The sequence below is a fragment of the Balaenoptera musculus genome, chromosome 3, assembly GCF_009873245.2.
Source record: "Balaenoptera musculus isolate JJ_BM4_2016_0621 chromosome 3, mBalMus1.pri.v3, whole genome shotgun sequence".
In the NCBI taxonomy this organism is placed as follows: Eukaryota; Metazoa; Chordata; class Mammalia; order Artiodactyla; family Balaenopteridae; genus Balaenoptera; species Balaenoptera musculus.
Window position 1 is genome coordinate 131995603 of NC_045787.1, and position 21373 is coordinate 132016975.

General features: G+C 41.6%; 1 protein-coding gene across 1 annotated transcript in view; it reads left to right on the forward strand.

Moving 5' to 3' along the window:
- The window catches only part of ITK (IL2 inducible T cell kinase), a 66949-nt gene that overhangs the window by 24415 nt on the left and 21161 nt on the right, over positions 1–21373 (forward strand). Inside the window, exons 4-8 of the mRNA XM_036847600.1 lie at positions 575–703; positions 4161–4201; positions 7759–7910; positions 11873–11938; positions 18781–18835. Of these exons, the coding sequence (XP_036703495.1) occupies positions 575–703; positions 4161–4201; positions 7759–7910; positions 11873–11938; positions 18781–18835 (443 nt within the window). The remainder of the gene's footprint in view (positions 1–574; positions 704–4160; positions 4202–7758; positions 7911–11872; positions 11939–18780; positions 18836–21373) is intronic.

A 21373-nucleotide genomic window follows, 5' to 3' on the forward strand; every position in this document is an offset into this window, starting at 1 on the left:
TACCTCAGTGGAGGGGTTTTACTTACAGGATGTTAAAGCTGAAAGAAGCATTAGAGATCATCTGTCTAGTTCTCTGTGTTTTTATACTTTTTTTTTTTTTTTAGGAGGAAAGCCTCTTTTTTCCTGTACCAAAATCTGACTTTAAAGCCACAAATCTAGAAAGGATAAAAGCAAAGTTGCTATAGTTGAAGGTGGGAGAAATGGAGTGGTGAGAATCCTACCTAGTCAGCCTTCCCTAAGTTCCCTAAGGCACTTTTGTGGGGCCCATGGTCCCAGTCTAACAACATCATGGCACAGTGGGAACTGGGGCTCAGATGAGGGTTTTGCCCAACCTAAGGACACACAACTAACTCAAGGCAGAGCCGGATAAGAACCCAGATCTGCTGATGACTAAATTCAATATACACTCCTCCATAAATGTATATGCCCGGAAAAAAAGGCCATTTTTCTGACTACTCTAGGCAATACTCATGCAAGCTCACACAGCAGGGTCAATCTCAAGGAATTATAAAGTTGGTGGCCCTTGATAGACTGACCTGGAAATAACTCTTCTGCCGGTGCCAACACCTTTCAGAAACCAGGAATAACAACAGTTTGGTGCCCAAGTATCATCCTAATTTCTGGATGGACGGGAGATGGAGATGCTGTGCTCAACTGGAGAAGCTTGCCGTGGGCTGTGCCCAGTATGATCCCACCAAGAATGGTAAGTGACTATGAATTCCCTTTCTTCTTCGTACAGTGACTGGCCTCTCTACTAGTAGGAAGGAAAGGCTCTTTGCTTCCCATCACCAGGGGTGTCCAGGATTGAATGCAAAAGTCCACAATTTCAAAATTTTCAGAAGGCAATCATCCGCCTCTACCACCAGTCTGTTGATGTTTTTTCATCTCAAGGCCGATATCTTTTTAACTCCTTGCTACCCAAAGTGTGGTTCTTAGACCAGCGGCATCAACATCACCTGGAAGCTAGTTAGAAATGCAGATACTAGGCCCCCTCCTAGGTCTACTGGATAAGAATTTGTATTTTAACAAGATCCCCAGGAGATCTGTGTGCACAGTAAAGTTTGAATAGCACCACTATACCTTCAAGTTAGGAAATTTGATTGCCACAGTCTACTCAAATCTGAAGTTGTAGAGACAGACCTAGAGATACATAATATTATCTATTACAGTGGCATCATTGGCTTCTCCCTACCTCTACTTACTTGCCCTAGACCTCCACAGTCTCAGAGAAAAGGAGGCCACAGCCTAAATGCAAAGCAAAAACAAAAGATATTGTTTTTTGGACTTTGAGGTCAAAGACCCAGGTCCTAGAGATTGGAGTGCACCTCGATTTTATCTTATGTGATGACTTTGGGACCTGAACCCCCAGTGAAGGGCAACTCCACTCTGATGCACTTTTACGTACATTACACTCCCATTCCTCATAACCATCTGGGGTAGATGGCATGATATTAAAGAAAGAGGAGGCTTGAGGACTTCAATATGCTCCAGGTCGTACAGCGAGGAGGCGCTCCGCAAAGCCACTGTTGACTAGGAATGATGGAGCATGTGGGTTGTTTGCTTCCGTAGCCCTCTCCTCTCAACCTCTCTTACCCTGCCTAACTTTTCTCATCCATCAGTTTCTTTTTTGCACTAAAACCTAATACCTCAGATTGACAGCCCAAGGCGGATGTGCTAAATGTAACACGTGGCTGGGTTTTCTGCGGCTTCCTGAGTTGCAGCCCCTCTTAGTGCCACTTTAAAAACAACTTCTTCTCACCCTCTACCTTGGGAGAGAAAGTTCAAGGTTACCAGTCCCTTGGCCCAGAAGAATATTTACCTAGTTTTAGAGGTCAGTGATCCCCTGCATTAGCCCTGTGGGCCATCCTCATGAAGGCTAGTATCTCATGAAAAAGAAATGGAAGGTTTTACATGAGTGGAATCAACCACAAGAACAGGATGGTGTGGGCTTGCCTCAGTGACTCAAAGCCCTTTCCAAGGCCAGAGTGGTCTCCAAATTCCTGCCAGCACCTTCCTGTAGGTCCTTGGATGGGTCACTTGGCCATCAAGGACCCTAATATCCTCATCTCTAAAATGGAAGGGGAAGTTTTAGGGGTCCTAAGATGAAATATTCTCTAAGCCCATTTCCAATTCTGAAATTCTTTGAATCTATGTTTCTATTTTGCGATTTCCACCATGCATGTAGCAGCTGTTCCTATCCAAGGCAGACAGTATTTCCCTCCACTGAGTGGTACACACATGATGGAGGTGGGAGGAACATCTGAATGACTCACCAGAGTAGGACTGGTCATGCTAAGCGCCTCCCCACATGAAGCCAGGGTCTAACCACTGCACCCTGCTGGTGCTCCTGCTTTTGAGTTGCAGTCTACCACCATCTCCTCATCTGAGCCTGTCCTCACTCTCCCTTCCTCTGACTTGGTTTAAATAACGTCATGCACCATAGTTTCGACAGAATTGAGAGCAGACTTTTCAAGAAGCACACTGCACTGTGCACGTAGCACATGATCATCTACTCTGAGTGAAGGCTTGTAGAATTCCCAGTGTTGGGCACATGTACCATGCAGGGTCTCAGAGCACGGGGTTTCAGGATGAAAAACACCTGGTGTGAGTCCCAGCCCCTTCACGTCCTTGCTCTGTGACTTCATATGTTACTTAACCTTTCTGAGTCTCTGTGTCTGTCTCCTCATCTGTAAAATGGGGATTATGAGAATAAGTAGCTACTTTGCGGGGTTGTTGGGAGACTCAGTGTGGGTGGGGAAAGCTCTTAGCACAGCTGCAGGCACTTAGTGAGCTTGCAATAAATGGTAATTGTGTCTCCGAGCCTTTCTCATTTGTGGACAGAAGAATCTGAAGCTGAGATAGTATGTGTGTGTCTGTCTGGGAAGTAGCAGAGGTGGTTGAGTTTTAAACAGACTCTGCTATATCCAACCCACAGCAGCACTTACGTCTGCAACCAGAACTGGCCCCGATCTCACCACATACGAACTTCACCCAGAGAGGGAGGAAGAAAGGCAAGAGCAAGCCCAGAGGAAGAAGAAAGAGAGACCAGGCACAGAATGCTCAGGGCTGGAAGGGGCTCAAGTCCACACAGCCTGTGTGTGGTGGAGCTGGGGTTAGGACACCTGGCTCCGGGCTCCGAGCTGAGTGCCGAATAGGAACCATGTTTCCTATTATGTATGTCTCCTTCTTCTTGTTAACTGCACACCCAATACCCAAGCCTGCCCTTGCTTTAGGAGTTAGCACAAGGGTTGGGCTCCAGTGTCAATGTGTGAATCTCTTCTTACTACATCCCTGACACAGGCTGCCCACCTCCAAGTCAACCCCCTGCAGAGATGAGGCGCTCGGCGCCTGCAGATGCAGCCCACTCCCTGTTTACCTGTAATTGTTAAAGAAGTCCTTGAACTGAGCAGAAGCCTGGGCACTGCCTCCCATATCACACATCCTGCCAGACACACAGACACACAACTTAGGTCCGTTGATTCCAGGCTTGACCTTTTTTAGTGCCTCAAAGGAGAAATGCTGAGAGACACAGATGGAGAGATGAAAGGGGAAAGAGAGGGAAAGGGAGAGAAAGAAGAAAGAGACACAGAGAGAAGGAGCTGTGGAGACACAAAGAGATAAACAGAGCGGGGTGCTGGGGTGTTGTCTGGGGGAGTCAGCAAGAACAAATACTCGGAGTCCTTAAGATAACTAACTGAAAGTGGATTCCAGGCCTCTCAACAAGCAGCATGACGACCTCTCACCTCTTCCACCCCCTCCTCAAGCCCACAGGGGCATCAGGAAACCAGTGAGTCCCTGCCCCCCTGAGTCACCAATTCCAAGTCTTGGTTTAACAGGTGGAGGCGCCTTCGTGGAAGGCTCCATGCCCACTGGGAAGGACACACACTGAGAACCGCTGTCAGCCCCTTTGGGTGAGGCTTTTCCTGGGGATACAGGCAGAGGGGCCCAGATGTTGGCTTCTGGAAGTCTCTGGTGTCTCCTGGAAAACAAGATAGGGAACGAGCAGGCTGAAAGAGAAAAAACCCAGGCCCTGTGTCTCATCCTCCCCTCCTGCTGTTCTCTTTGGGGCCCCTTTTCTCTGAAAAGCCCCCTGATGCTCACCTTTAGTTGGGCACATTCGGTTTCATACTCATTTTCTTTTTCTGTTTTTCTCGTTTCAGCTTCAAAGAAGCCTCTTCCTCCTACTCCTGAAGACAACAGGGTGAGTGAGAGCACGAGGTCCGGGCGCGGTGGGCCGGCGGCGCCGCGGGCTACAGCTCTGGGGTGGGCCCACTTGCGTTTCCCATCTGCCCAGGTTTCTCAAATGCCGGGCAGATGCAGCAGATTTGTGGTGATGCAGCTGAACTCAACACCATGGGTTTCTCGGGCCTGAATTGTCTCGTGGGTGTGTCCAGGTAAAAGCCGCCAGCTCTTCACCCCACTGCCTTCACTCAGCAAACACTTATTGGTAACAAACTGTGCAGCCAGGCACCTGACTAGGTTGGGGCATAATAACAGCTCACAGCTATATAAAATGTGTATTTACCCCACCCTTTGACATACAAGCATTTTGGAAGCATACATTTGAGAATACCTTTTATTCTTCAAAGCACATCCACACTTTTACCAGCTATTTTGAAACTCACTATCTTCTCTAGCCACTTCAGAGGGTTATAGTTTTATTCTCGTGTGAAAGCTTGGGAAAGCAAGTCCCACGAGAGGTTCTCCCAAGGCCATCCAGTAACTTAGTAGTCATGCTAGTAGGATGCAGTTTCTGGTGTGGTGGCCTTGAACTCGAGTGGTGGTTCTCAAAGTGTGGTCCATGGACCAGCAGCATTGGCATCACCTGGGAGCTTGTTAGAAATGCAAATTCTCAGGCCCCGCCCCAGACTTACGACATGCAAAATTCTAGGGGAGGAGCCCAGGAATCTGCATTTTAATAAACTTCCGGGTGATCCTGAGGCACACTGGAGTCTGAGACACATCGGTCTAATATACTGACTTACAAGACTTAGGTGATATCAAGTCAACTCGCGGGAAGCTATTTAGTCAAGAAGACAAAAAAAAAAAAAAAAAAGAAGAAAGATCAACCTAAGCCCTCACTTTATGGTAACAGCAGCACCAATATCCACATTTGAGTAATTGCCCTTTATTCTAGAACCCACTGACTCAGCTTCCTCATGCTTCTTCCTGAAGAATGAGCTCCGCTTTTTCCCTCCAGCCAATATGGTGACATTTCAAAGACTGGCAGCTTCCCCATAAGGGAAGTTCTACGTCGCTCAAAAGCGGGCTGGCTTTCAGATTTGTCGTCAGCCAACTTCCTCACAACAGGAAAGAAGTGGACTGAAATTGTAGCAGAAAATGAGCTCTCTCCCTTTTTATTTCATTCATCTTCTAAAGAATATTTCACCATCACCCTGGAAAACATGGTTTGGAATCCCCCTGCCCTGGCTTGTTGGGGGTTCCCCCCACAGTCCCACCTAAACCCACGCTTCTGCACCTTAGACTGGTTTGCTCCTGTCTGGTTTTCACTATCAGTGAAGGTGAAAGTCAGAAAACAGGGCCTATCCATCTCCCCTTGGACGCCACCACTTGGCTTCTCAGATTTCTTGGAGGAGAAGCCTCTATACTGCTCTAGCACTCCAACCACAGGGCTTTTGGAATCACAGCTGTAGCTTCAACCATACATCTAAATCCACAGTAACATTTCTTTTATCTTGAATTACTTGAATTCACTTCTCCCTTCACCTTCATGTTCTGTCTTCTAAGGAGTGATGGCATCTTGAGTTGGCATCTAGAGAAGCTATACTTTTATTTATTTTTTGAAAATAAATTTATTTATTTATTTATTTATTTTTGGCTGCGTTGGGTCTTCGTTGCTACGTGCAGGCTTTCTCTAGTTGCGGCGAGCGGGAGCTACTCTTCGTTGTGGCGCGCAGGCTTCTCATTGCGGTGGCTTCTCTTGTTTCAGAGCACGGGCTGTAGGCGTGTGGGCTCAGTAGCTGTGGCGCACGGGCTTAGTTGCTCCGCAGCATGTGGGATCTTCCCGGACCGGGGATCGAACCCGTGTCCCCTGCATTGGCAGGAGGATTCTTAACCACTATGCCACCAAGGAAGTCCCCATATACGTTTTTATATACAAATATTGGGGCATGACTATACTGGACAACATAATAAAATAAAACGCACCTGTATCTGAATCCTGCTGGATTTGGCAGCTCAAATGCAACTGATACAGGAATGTAGTATCAGTGACTCAAAACTAGTATTACCATCTGTGATACGATTTTCCAAAATGGCAAACAACTCGTGGTCAAGTTCTGAACTAAACAAAGTGTAATCTTCCCTCAATGTAAAGGGTGGTTGCATTCCTAGGAAACCAAGTACTTCGTATAGGGTTGAGGTAGGATCTAGGCTCAGAGTGTTATTGTACATTATTGTTGTAAGCAGGCTGCTCACCACGTGAATGTCTAACAGGACATTGAAAAGTTGTACAGGATGTGGGATGCTGCAGAGAGTTTTGCATCCTTGACCCTCTCCCATTCAATGCTAGTAGCACACCTCAACCTTTGTGACCTTTGAAACACCGCCATAGATGTCCAAAATGCCCCCTATGGAAAGTTTCCACATGGTTTGAGAACCCTGCTCTGACCTTTCTCTTGATAATAATTAATCAGCTGGGCCTATAATGAGATGAATACCATACCATATCCTTTCTTTATCTTCAGGTGCCCTTGAACAACTCCTTCCTCCACTGGCTCTTAGGGTGAAAGCCTCAGGCCCAACAACTCTTATCTGTAGTTCCCAATATATCACATCACAAGCTCCACAGATAATCTTGACTTCAAATTCCAATCTGGGCTCAGCTGGGATGACACACTGTATCAGTATGACAATTTTTTTTTTTTAATCTCCGGTATGTTTATGCCACCGATTGCTTCAATGTACTCAGAGAACTTTTGATTTCCCATCACCGAATCTCATTCTAGCCAGTAATCTCAATCTCTTCCCATGTTTGCTGTCTCACAAAGTCTGCCAACCTGTAGCAGGTGTGCCCACCCTGAACCCTTGTGATTGTTTACAGTCTCCTCTTCACATATCAATATCTCTTCCTAAGAAACGTACTGAAAAGCAGAGACATAAGCAAGAGAGCCCACAAGAGGAACAAGGGGTCCCACATGATATAGTAGAGAAAGCATAAGGCTAATTCAATTGCTAAACTTGGCCACATCCATTTCTCCATCTGGGCCTTAGTTTCCCTATTCTAAACAAAAGAATGGATCAAATGATCTCTCAGAGGCACTCCAGCTCCAATAGTCTATGATTCTATGGATCTGGACAAGCCCACAAATAAAATCAGAAAAGCATGGACTGAATGATTTAGTGTTGACTTCATCCCCTTTGCCAACAATGTGATGCTTCTCGCAGAGAGGCTGTGAATTGTGACATGGTTCAAGGAAAGAAACAAGCAGACTTTTGTGAAAAGCACAGCTGCTGGGAATTCACTGGGGTCAGAATTTACCACATAGAATGGGAGAGGCAATGATCTCCAGGTACTGAATGTCTTTGTGTCCTATTCAGCACCATAAGCCTAACTCATAAAGAAAGCCAACTAGGCAGGCAAATGGCCTCAGCAAATACCCCCAATGGATTGTAGGAACCGGTGTCTGGCCTGGCATGGGTCCAAGAGCAAGTTACAGCTCGGGAACTTGCTGACCTCGTTCCACAGTTTACCTCCTTTCTACATCTTTGTTTGATTTTATTGTGTCCCTCCTCCAGCAGTTACTTCGGGAACCTGAAGAAACCTTGGTCATTGCCTTGTATGACTACCAAACGAATGATCCACAGGAACTCACGCTACAACGCAATGAGGAGTATTACCTGCTGGACAGTTCCGAGATTCACTGGTGGAGAGTTCAGGACAGGAATGGGTAAGGCACCTTCGTGGTTGCTGTCCCAGTTTTTGAGGTGAGGTGGGAACAAAGAAAACACTGGAACGATTGTCCTACCTCTCTCAGCAGGACCACGGCACTGAGTTAGGAGAGGACAGCAGAGGCAGAAGGAGGAGGAAGGAAGAAGTAGTTGAAAAGGGTCTTTCCCCTTCTCAGAGGTGGCTGGGAGGCAGTCACTTGCTATACTGGCTCCCTGCAGCCCATCAAGCACTCCCAGCCTCCAAACTCATCTAAAAATCTCCTGGGTTCTTCCACTGACATCCACAGTTTGGCAGAACGGCAGCTTGTTCCACAAAGCACCATTGTTCTTGAGTGTTTAAGTGAGGTTGAAGGTACATCCCATTGTGAGGGTCTTATTTTTGGTGGAAAGAAAAGGTGCGTACAGATGGTACAGATTGGTGGTTACATTAAGAAGCATCAGGAAAAAAATACTAAAGATTTAGTTAAACCAACAGCCTTTGAACTAGCCATCCGAATGATTCATGGAGAAAATAAAGCTGTGCAAATACAGTTTGCCCACTAAAGGACTTTTGAATGAAAAAAATCTTATGACTCCTTCTCTGATCTGAAATATAGGAAGATTACTGTTATTGACCTTCAGAATGCTCTGGGATGTATATGACTTAGATACTAGTGCTTAGTTTAAAGTTATCAGATTCACACTGCTTTATAAGGCTTTATTTTTTTCCTTTAAATATCAGAGGTATTTACCTATGCCCTGGAATAGTCTCCAGAATCATCTCCAGAAGATGATTTCAGTGATTGCCTAAATCCAACATAAAAGTGTGCCATAATTTAGCAAATTCCCTTCTTGGATGCTTAGGTTGTTTCTAATGTTTTGCAAATATTAACAACACTGCAATTAACATCTTTCTATATTAATATTAAGGGTTTAAACATTTTCAGAGTGTGAGGTTATTATTAGTTTAAAAATATTTTAAAAAGAAAAAGAAACCACTCCATCATTGCAACATCTGGATAGCCTATGTCAATGTTTTATAAAAAAAAAACAACTAACAATAGCGAGGAATATACATAAAAATAAGCCACCCTCCATTTGCCCACACATCAGTCCTAAAAGTATTCATTATTAAGTTACTTGTGCATCCTAAGCAAAAACGTTATACATATACAAATGCATCCTTTTTTCATTTGCACTAAGGTGGTCCATTCTGGTCTTCACCTTGCTTTTAACCTTTAATGATATATCTTAGAGATATTTTCATATCAGCACATATAAATCTACCTTATTCTTTAAATAATTGCATAGTTTTAGAATGTATGCTTGCGTTATAAATATTTAGACAATATTTTATAGTGGGACATTTAGTTTCCAGGTTGCTCAGTGAAGATCTTGTATTGCTCATGCTTGTGTATCTTGGTAATCTTTTGAAATTTATATATTTTTGAAAAAATATTTTTTTCTTTGGGAAAAAAATATATATCTCACATTTCTAACTATGGAACTGGTGAGTCAGACTATGTGAAGTCTTAATTTTGAAAGATAAATCCCTCAAAAATGTTGCCAAATTCCCACCAACAGGGTATTCGAGTGCCAACACTGGGTATCATTAAACTTAACAAAAAAAAAAAGGACCAATCGTTGAGTAAAAAAAAAAGAGGTACACAAATATCTTTAGGGTTAAGGCTTTACTTTTCATTTGTATCAAAACTTACATTTTCAAGGCACCTTCTCTTTAAGTAGCCTTATCAACTCAACTGCAGGGGAAGTGAGGGCGAGGTATAAAACAAGATTAGATCAAGAACTGTGATCTTGGAGGCAGTGTCTCTTACTAGCTGAGAACAGACGCCAAAGCCCCTCATCTGGAACCTCTCTCTCTAGTTGACTGGGGGAAACAAACAAGACCAGTCACATTACCTTCTCTTTGCCTGTTATGGGGAGGCCCGTAGCAGAAACAGGTTCAAGACTGCCTGGCTCTACAAACACCAGAGGAACTTACTCCGAAATTCATCCCTTCAATCAACTGACATTTCTTTAGCACAACTAGTGTGCCAGGAAATTTCTTCTCCTAGGTCTCCCTTCCCCAAATGACAGTTTACCCTTTGTTCATTGGCCCGTGGAAAGGCTCAACTCTGCACTTCAAAGGGCATCGAAGAGGACACCCCAGAGGCCAATCGGGCATATGGGAATTTCCCCAGTTTGCTTTGTAATAGCCTGGTAAAGCAGGAGGTACACAAGATGGGGAAAAAGGAGACTTGGACTTGAGTATCAGCTGCTTTTGTTGTACAGGACTTTGGAAAAGTCACTGAACTTCTGTGAATCCATTTCCTTATCTGTAAAATGCAGATGATACTATCAGCTTTCCATCTCAGAGTGATGAGAAAATCAACGAGATGAAGAAAGTGAAAGGGCTTTGTAAATTCTATACCTACACACAAGTGAAGAGAATTATCATCATTTTTTAACTAACCCAGCTTCGGCTGGCATATTAAAACACAGTCATTCTACATGAAAGTGAAAATAGTATTTGACCTACTAATATAATTGTAAACATATGGTGTGGCAAAAACAGACATAATTAAAAGGAATGTCAAAAGAAAGACATAAAAGAAATAGCAAACTTGAGAACAAGTTGACTCCCGTCAGTTGGCACTGACTGCCTTGAGCACTGGATTAAGAATGATTCTGAGGCTGGGTGTTCAATTCTCCAAAGAAAGCATGCCATAATTGACTAGCAAGGTCAGGTGAGCCATGGGTACAAGATATGAGATATCCCATATCTGACATCACCATTCTTGATTTCTTCACTCCTCAGAACAATTCTGTGAAATAGATTACACGTTCCCCATTAAACATAAATCAATAGGGACTTCCCTGGTGGTTCAGTGGTTAAGACTTCACCTTCCAATGCAGGGGGTGTGGGTTCGATCCCTGGTCAGGGAGCTAAGATCCCACATGCCTCGCGGCCAAAAAACCAAAACATAAAACAGAAGCAGTATTGTAACAAATTCAATAAAGACTTTAAAAATGGTCCACATCAAAAAAAATCTTAAAAAACAAAACAAAACAAAAAAACATAAGTCACTAGATTACAAAATGGCCTTATACAAAAATTAAAACAGGTGATAGAGTAAAGAGCAAGAAGTTATGAGACATCTTTTTATAGATTGCAGAGTCTGGAGGGATTTTACATGTGATCTAGTTTAGGTCCTTCATTTTACAGGTACGGAGTCAGAAGCCTAGAGAGTGAAGGAGACACTGTTCTCACCTTGCAGTATTAAATGCGATGGTGTTTTGAAAAGTACAAAGCTACACACAGGTGTAAAGTATTTTGATGTTCTTATTAGTCTCTTAATCCATATGTCTTTGTTTATACACAATTTACTCCTGCTCAAACGAAACCCCCAACCCCAAATCCAGCATGATTTTATCCTTTTTTCTCATGTTTTACCAGTTATGTTTGAAGGAGCTCATTTAACAAAAAATAATATGGAGGCCTTGAATTAAAAGCTCACAAGTTCGACTGGCAGTATCTTTTGGGACCTGTGGCTGGAAAGTAATTCTTTATGTTTTAATTATTTTGGTTTCCCGACTGTAAAACACTAGCACTAAAGCGGAAAAAATACTGATTATTACACACACACACAAATGTTTCCTAATAGAAAATAGAGACTGAACATTAATCTTTTTTCCAACAGAGGAAATTTCACAATGAAGAGATTAGCAAGCAGAGCTATTAAAGCAACCACTTCTTATTTATTATGATTCATATTTTAGTGGTAAAATATACATAGCCTTTAACAGATAGCAGGTTGTTATTTTTAGCAATTTTTTTATTTGAAAATTTTAAAATGTCTTATCCTGAATGCTAAATAACATGAGACTTCATCTTTAAATGACTTTTAGTTGATTAAACCTATGAAATGGAGATGTGAAATTAGTTCTACATTAATCTAAACACTAATTTCCCTTTTAACAGGCATGAAGGATATGTACCAAGCAGTTATCTGGTGGAAAAGTCTCCAAATAACCTGGAAACCTACGAGTAAGATATTTTATTTGTTTTCCAAAAATATGGTGCTAAGGAGTCCTCTTACATTAGGAGTGAATTATTGGTTGATTATTAAAATACCAGGCATTTTCTCTTCTTGACCTGCTTTCTTCTCCCCCATACTCTGATCCCTAAGTAAACAGTTGAGGGTCACTTTATTTATTTTCTTTTTTATTAGAAAGGTATTTTTATTTATTTATTTATTTAATTTATTCATTTTTGGCTGTGTTGGGTCTTCGTTGCTGCGTGTAGGCTTTCTGTAGTTGTGGTGAGCGGGGGCTACTCTTCGTTGCGGTGTGCGGGCTTCTCATTGCGGTGGCTTCTCTGGCTGCGGAGCATGGGCTCTAGGCATGCGGGCTTCAGTAGCTGTGGTGGGCAGGCTCAGTAGTTGTGGCGCATGGGCTTAGTTGCTCCGCGGCATGTGGGATCTACCCCCGCCAGGGATCGAACCTGTGTCCCCTGCATTGGCAGGCGGATTCTTAACCACTGCGCCACCTGGGAAGCCCGAGGGTCACCTTATTTTATTTATTTTTGGCTGCATTGGGTCTTAGTTGCGGCATGTGGGATCTTTCGTTGCAGTGTGCAGGCTTTTCTCTAGTTGTGGCGTGCGGGTTTTTTTTCTCTCTCTAGTTGTGATGCACAGGCTCCAGGGCACATGGGCTCTGTAGTTGTGGCGCACGGGTTCCAGAGTGCTTGGGCTCTGTAGTTTGCGGCCCGCAGGCTCTCTAGTTGAGGCGCATGAGCCCAGTAGTTGTGGTGCATGGGCTTAGTTGCCCCTGCAGCATGTGGGATCTTAGTTCCCTGACCAGGGATTGAACCCACATCCCCTGCATTGTAAGGTGGATTCTTTACCACTGGACCACCAGTGAAATCCCGAGGGTCACTTTAAATAGAAGAGGGAGGGTATGTGTTCTCATCTCCCCTTTTATCTAAGGGATGATTTTCAGATGCCTGCACATAACTGTGGTCAAAGGAAAAGGTTCTTCTGGGAATCCCAGGAATATTTATCTTACTTGAGAAGGAAAAAACACTATGAACACTGGATCAAATACAAACTGACTTAAAAACATGGTTCAATGCAATACTTCCAACACCAAGATAGCAGACAAAAATATAGATATTAAATATTTGCTTAGCTTGTGTTGTTTATTTCAAGCTAGTCATTTAAAAGAAGAGTTCACATGGATATAATTTTTTTTTAAATTTTATTTATTTATTTATTTATTTTTGGCTGTGCTGGGTCTTTGTTGCTGCGCGCAGGCTTTCTCTAGTTGCGGTGAGCGGGGGCCACTCCTTGTTGCAGTGCGCAGGCTTCTCACTTCAGCGGCTTTTCCTATTGTGGAGCACAGGCTCTAGGCGCACGGGCTTCAGTAGTTGTGTCTCATGGGCTCTAGAGTGCAGGCTCAGTAGTTGTGGCGCATGGGCTTAGTTGCTCTGCGGCATATGGGATCTTCCCGGCCCAGGGCTCGAATCTGTGTCCCCTGCATTGGCAGGCGGATTCTTAACCACTGTGCCACCAGGGAAGCCCCACATGGATATAATTTTAATGGAATTACTTAATGTTTAATAAAATTCAAGCATAGAGTACAATGTACTCACCATGTACATGTATTTCCTAGCTCAGCTGCTGGAAGGCCCAGAAGCAATAATACTACAGTAGCAATGTGTACACTCAGATCTTGGTTTTTAAATAACACTTCCCACTAAAAAGAACTAACACTTCTTGGAGAAATGGCTTGGGGATTCAGAGTCGGGGCAGGGAAAGAACAAAGATGAAACTGGAACATTTTGATGCATCAAAAAGTAAAGAAGTACCCCCCAATATTTTTTTGTTAAATAATGTGAACATATTGAATGATCACAGAAGTCAGCTTAAAAATGCTCCTTCTGACTAAATCTGGGATAATTTGAGTATCAAAATAAATAATGACAGTAAGGGACTACAATCCACTGAGTAAAATTAAAAAATCAATAATAAATAAATAGCTTGATAGATAAGTAAGTAAATAAATAAATGGGCAAGAAGAGAAAAAAGCTCTTTCTTGCAGCAAAATGCCAACTAATGAATGTAGAAGGAATGATAAAGTTTAAAAATCACCATTTTATAACTCAAAGTACCAACTGATTCAGGCAAGAATCATCAATGAGTGTCACAAATAGGTGGTGAAAGTTTGATGTCTACATAGTTTCAAAGCATCTTCTCATAAACCACTTACTAATAACAAAGAGGAAATATCTGATAGATCCCATCTTAACTAAATGATCCAAGTTCACATCAATAATGGGGCAAGCAGACACTGTGCATCTCCTGATGTGATACACTGAGAAGGACACAACATCACTTCTGTGATATTCCTGCCCAAACATGCATAACCTGAATTATTCATGAGGAAATAATAGACAAATCCAAACTGAGGATAGTCTACAAAATAACTGCCCTGTGCTCTACAAAAATGTTAATATCATGAAAGACATGAAAGGCTGAGAAATTGGTCCACGTTAAAAAACTGAAGAGATGGGGTAACTAAATGCACCAGTAATCCTGGATCAGTCTTGAACCATAAAAAAGCAAACCAAAAAATGTTACAAAATATATTATTGAGACAACTGATAAAATTTGAATAAGGTCTAAAATTAGGTAATAGTATTGTATCAATGTTAAATTTCATGATTTTGGTAATTGTACTATGGTTATACAAGTGTATATTCTACTTATTAGAAATACATACTGAAGTACTTAGGGGTAAAAGTCTATTCTCAAATGGCTCAAAAAAATCTATTTATCTATATCTATCTACCTATCTCTCTATCTATCTATCTGGACAGAATGATAAAGCAAATGTGTAAAATATCAACAATTGGTTCATCTATATGTGGGAGTTCTTTTACAGTATTTTACAACTTTTCTGTAAGTTCAAAATCATTTAAGGATAAAATTTTAAGTACTTATCAAGCTTAAGATACCAGGGTTGAAGAATGCTAGCTAATGAAACCTTCTATTAACTCATTTGTGTTCTTATTAGTTCAAATGTGGTCAAGTTATTTGTTGCTGAAATTCTAATAGATTCTATAGTGAAGAACTATCATTTTCTGAAGAGTCTCTCAACCTGAGATTCATTTTGATCAAGTAGGTAAGAGAAGCCCCTCCCTCAGCTAACAGGAGTCATCACTTCCAAGAATACTCGAACTGTAATGAAATATATGAGATATGCCTAAAAAATAAAATTCTTTTATTATTTTACAGTCAACACCTTTAGAAAAAATTAGGCATTTATTTCAAATGATCACTAGGCTGGGAAGTTTTCTTTTTGTTTTGGTTTTTTACTTTTAATCAGAATTTCTTCATTTATGATAGAAGGGGCACATTCAAACTTCCAACAGAGTGTAAAGCCATAGGGAATGATGGAGCTTGGGGCAAAAAAAAGGTATATTCCCTCTCTTGAAGATAGTTTAAGTCACTTTTAAAATGAAACACTACAGCATACAAACAAAACAGTCTGTGAACTCTATTTATTCTGCACTCTGTCCGTTTGCATTTCAGATATGGAATCGTAGCTAGAGAATTAAATGACTCATAAACAAGCATCCAGATAGTTATTATATCTGGGTATACCAAAAAAAAAAGGCCCAATATGATTACTTTTTTCCTTGAACTTAACATTGTCTAGATATCTGCATAAGAACTCAAAATTGTACCCCGGGAACATGATCATGGGTTGGTAAGTTGATTGGCTTCAGGTCTCCTGCCGTGGTTTGGGGACATGACTGTGGGCAAGTTTCTTCACCAGGTTGGATCTCAGATCCCTTTTCCTTAAACTGAAGGGTCAGGTAAGATGAAGGAAAGCAAATCGTGGCACTCTTGCTGACATTCCCTCCCTGTGCCTGAACTCAGGGCAGACAGCACTCTTAGATAGTGACATTCTTACTCCCTGAGCTCAGACTGGCCTCGATCTTTGCAACACACAGCTCCAGGCAGCCAGTACTAACTGATCAGAGCTGACACGTAAGTTGAAGCATATTTGCCAGGCTTCAACTAAATAAGTTCTAAGAGCCCACTGAGTTGGAAAGTACCATCCAGTTGCATGTGTTCAAAAGCTCAGATGAAGTGAAGTAAGTCAGACAGAGAAAGAAATATCGTATGATATCACTCTTATGTGGAATCTAAAAAAATGGTACAAATGAACTTATTTACAGGACAGAAATTGAGTCACAGATGTAGAAAACTTATGATTATCAAGGGGGAAAGTGGGGTATAAATTGGGAGATTGGGACTGACATATACACACTACTGTATATAAAAGATAACTAATAAGAACCTACTGTATAGCACAGGGAACTCTATTTGGTGCTCTACAATGACCTATATGGGAATGGAGTCTAGAAGAGAGTAGATATATGTATATGTATGACTGACTCACTTTGCTGTACAGCAGAAACTAACACAACATTGTAAATCAAATTAATTTAGAACAATTTTTTTAAAAAGCTCAGATGAATCCACTAATTCCCTTATTCGTGGCTACTCTCAAATAACCAAACAAGTCTGGTAAGTGGTGTTGCTTCCCCACCCAGAACTTCTCTCCCCCTGGGCTTATTAATTTCCACAACTGATTGTTAACTGATGATCATTCTGTCTCCTCTAACGTAATAAGTGGGCAGGGAGGCCAGGATATGGTTCAAGGGTTAACAACACTAAAAAACTTCAACCCTAAAAAATCACTCACATTCTTTTTTTTTTACCACTTTTTAGTTGTTTTTTCACCGGACAACAAAATTATAAAAATAAATGCTCCTGTTTGCACATGCTCCAGTTTGAAGAGCTCTACTTTAGAAGATACAGGGAGTAGGGGTAGTAAAAGAATATAAATTATTTCACTCCATTTCATTTCTCTTTCAAACTTATATGTTACACATTTAATTTTTGTATTAAAATATAGATAAGGAAAGAAGGACCCATGTGAGAGCATGCACATGATAAATAGTGCAAAGATTACGTTCCTTAGGAGTTTGCAGATCGCAAGAACTGTATCTGACAGGTGTAACCCCCGAAAGATGTGGAGTTGGGGGCTACAGCATAGCAAACTAGGATTTTCTGGGGGGAGAAAGGGAGCTGGTAATGTTTTTCCTTAAGTCCCTGGTATATGATAGTTACAGGCTCTTTACAGTGGTGGTAAAAGCATGGACTCTGGAGCCAGAATGGCTGGGTTCACATTCTGGCTATGCCTTACTAGCTCATTGACCTTGGGTAAGTCTCATAACCTGCTGATAACACTTTCTGACACATGATAGGTGAGCTACACTTTAGCTAAATATTCTCTGCAGTCTTAAAGTTCTCACCAGAGTATGGCTGGAGCTTTCCCCCCAGCAAACTTTGATAGAGTCCACTAACCAGAGATATGATTTCAGCCTAGCTACAGCTAATGCAAAAGAGACTAATCAGGGCATACTCAGGAAGCCAAAGTTCATATCGAGGCTGTTTTAATGGAAACTTTATGAAAAGTCAGTTAGTATCTTTGTATAACTTGTATAATTCTAGTTTAGAGTCATCAGTCATTAAAATTCCCAGAATGATACCACACTGCATTTATGTTACATGTCATCTGTTGTTGCTTGCTTGAGTACGATATGCTACACATACAGATTATTGGCCAGCCAGGCAAGGAGCTGGACTGCTAGTTTCAAATGCTCAGATGTATGAAGAAGAGCTTTCAGCACTATATATGTTAATGAAATCAAACTATAAAAATGACACTGAACCCATAGTGTACTTAGATTTGCTTTCCCCCATTATCCAAATCATTCCTTCACACTGCATTGGTTCCTAAAGGTGTCTGACATGAATTATTTCAGGTTAAGATCTATTTTTGGTAGCAAAAATCAAGAAATATCTTTACTTTCTTTTTTTATTTATACATTTAATCTATTATTCAAATTGCTTATAGAAAATTTGATTTTAAAACTTCTCCAGAAAAGAAATGAGACACTTATCCTGAGAAAATTAGCCAGAAATCTTAAGAAATTAAAACAGCTGTATGATAAAATCAGAAACACAAAATTAAACAATATCGTGTCATCACATGAACCCTGTGACACATTTTCCTTTTAAACTAACTTTGAAGCTCAATCTCAGGTTAGTTCGCTTTGTAAAAGTAGAAAATATGTGAATGTTTACCTTACTTTTAGCAGATTACATCCATCAAAATTTTTTAGTTTTTTCAGCAAATAAATTTAGCATTCCTTTGACAAGGAATAACAGTAATGCCTCAGGTTTTTCTACATTTGCATTTTTTACAAAGATAAACTAGCCTTATGAGACATTGTCAATGTCATTTGTGCAGGAGCTTTTGTGCAGCTGGGAAGAAAATGTAATTATTTTGCAGAAGATCTTGAAAACCAGTCTTACAGAGGAAAATACTGCAATTGTTTTAAAAGGATATTTGCTACACTTTCAAATTTATATTAAATTTTTATAGCTGCCCTAGCATCATCCTGCTAATAACCACCCACTGACTTACAAAATAGAGCAGAAGATAAATGTTTTCTAAAATTTTAATGTGGAAAATTTCCAACATGCACAAAAGTAGAGAGAAAAATATGATGAACCTCCATGTACCCAACACCCAGCTTCAACAATTATCAACATTTCACCAATTCTGATTCATTTGTTCCAATTAAACATTTTATTACCTGGAAATGGTTCATGCTTTTGCTTTTGAGTTTGAAAGCATTGGTAGAAACAAAAAGAACAAAAAATTTTCTGGCATTAATTATCTTTCATAAGTAAATAATGAAATTTTTAAAAATGTCATTGACATATGACTTTTTCCTGCTTTCAGGTGGTACAATAAGAGTATCAGCCGAGACAAAGCTGAGAAACTTCTTTTGGACACAGTAAGTCTCCTTAAACTGTCTTTTTTTTTTTTTTAAACTTTGGGTTTATTTATTTATTTATTTATTTATTTATGGCTGTGTTGGGTCTTCGTTTCTGTGCGAGGGCTTTCTCTAGTTGCGGCAAGCGGGGGCCACTCTTCATCGCGGTGCGCGGGCCTCTCACTATCGCGGCCTCTCTTGTTGCGGAGCACAGGCTCCAGACGCGCAGGCTCAGTAGCTGTGGCTCACGGGCCTAGTTGCTCCGCGGCATGTGGGATCCTCCCAAGACCAGGGCTCGAACCCGTGTTCCCTGCATTGGCAGGCAGATTCTCAACCACTGCGCCACCAGGGAAGCCCAAACTGTCTTTTAACTTCAAATAAAATGAATCGTGTTACTTTTTTTCAGCCATGCTGTGGTTTGTGCTAACACAGTGAGTTGACATATTGGATTAACAGTGGTGTCCATGTCTGGCAAAAGCATTCTGGGGGTTCACAGGGTTAGCATACATCAGTATAAGAAACCTGGAGAGGATCAAAGGCCTTGGTATTCACGTGTGACCGTGACCACAGCCTCTGTGGGTGGTCTTTCGGGCTGTGATGGCTGGCCCTGGGGAGCTGTGGTGCTGGTCTTCCTTGCCTGCGTCTCTGGCTGGGTCAGGAGTGTCTGTGACTCAGATTCCGCCTGGTTGGGCTGTGTGTGGATCCAGAGGAAATACACCACTTGTTTTATTTTTCATGCAACCGTTCTTCTTGAGAGCCATACGGTATCGGGAGCAGGACTGACCTTACCCAAGGGTGTCAGGATTAAGGGAGAGAAGGCATGGTGTGGTGAGGAAAGTACTGGGTCCTGGCCACTGCTCTCGCTCCAACTCAGTGTGTGACTTCGGGAACATCTCTTCTTCCTTCTGGGCCTCAGTTTCTCAATGAGTACAAGAGGAGCACTGGACTAAATCAGGGATGACAATTACCCAGACGCATACTGCCACTGTCTGCTCCTGGTCCTGTGGCCGACACAGTTGATCAGAGTTCATGGCTTTGGGATCCTTCTCAAAACAGTGCTCCAGGAAGCTGCCATCAATTGACTGGCATGCGAGGTAAAACCTTCTCTTCCTGGATCAGAAGATCACTTGTTATTCTAAAACAGTGCCTCTCAAAGTATCTGTGGAGATGGACTACTTTTTGTGGTTGGTTTTTAATTTCCAATCTGTCACAGACTTATATTTTGTAAAATACAACAAAAATGAATTATCAGAAAAAATAAAAAGCAAAAATAAGAAGCAAAGACATAAAAAATGCAAGTCCAATTTTTTATTAGTATTAGATTCATTAGACATAAAATTGCTCTGTCTGATTGCTATAAAAAGATTCTAAATGATTACTCTCAATTTCATTTTTTTTGTCTGGAGGTGGACCAATAACAATTTGCTAACTGGCACCCATCCATAGACCACACTTAAAGTAGCACGGAAAATTGCACATTTAGGGCCCTTGCAGAGAAACCAAATGCATGGAGGTATTGAGAGAAAGCTTTCTACAGAGAAATCAATCAATTTATCAGCGTATTTCCTTAGAGCAGTGGTTCGCAGGCCTGTCTGCACATTAAAATCACCTGGGAAACATTTTCAAAATACCAATGCCCAGGTCCCAGCCCAGATTCATTAAATCAAAATCTCTAGTGGGTCAGAGGGGTGGGATAGGGAGGGTGGGAGGGAGATGCAAGAGAGAGGGGATGTGGGGCTATATGTATACGTATAGCTGATTCACTTTGTTACGCAGCAGAAACTAACACACCATTGTAAAGCAATTATACTCCAACAAAGATGTTAAAAAAGAAGAAAACCTCTAGTGGGTAGGGTCCAGGCATTCGTAATTTAGAGGAAAATCTCTCCAGGTGAATCTAATATTCAAATGATGTTAATGACCCGCGCCCAACACAAGCCTCACCAGTGAGACCAGTAAACAGTAGGCCTGGGTTGATGGAGGCATCAGTCTCTCTGTGCCAAAATGTTAGCCCTGTTCCTGCCATTTTCCAGTTATGGTTTGAAGGTATTTCCTATCTTTAAGAATCTTAAACTGCAAACCTCTCCTGCATGGAATGAAGCTGGAGTGACCAACTCATCCTGGTTTGCCTGGAACTGTTCCAGTTTTAAAACTGAGAGTCCTATGGCCCCAGAGCCCCCGCACCTCAGTCCCAGACAAACTGGGACAGCTGATCACCCAAACCGGTAACCATTACCAGTTTGGACAGTGGCTAGAGGTGAGCTTAGAGAAGGAGACCTGGGAAGATATCAGGTAGGGAATGAAAGTCTGTGATGGGAAGGTGGAGGGATGATGAATATTGTCAAAGAATAATCTAAAGGCATATAGTTGATTAATATACTATTTACTTTTGCACAAGGGAAACTGATAATAGATTGATTCATTCTATCAAAGGCAAAAATATAATTTCTATAAGAGGAAATGGAGACGGGAAGAGAGCCCACAGTCATATTTTGGAGCAATGAACTTTTTCTCCTTTGGTTAAGTTGCCGGTGAGCAGGCAGCTGGCAAAGAGGACAA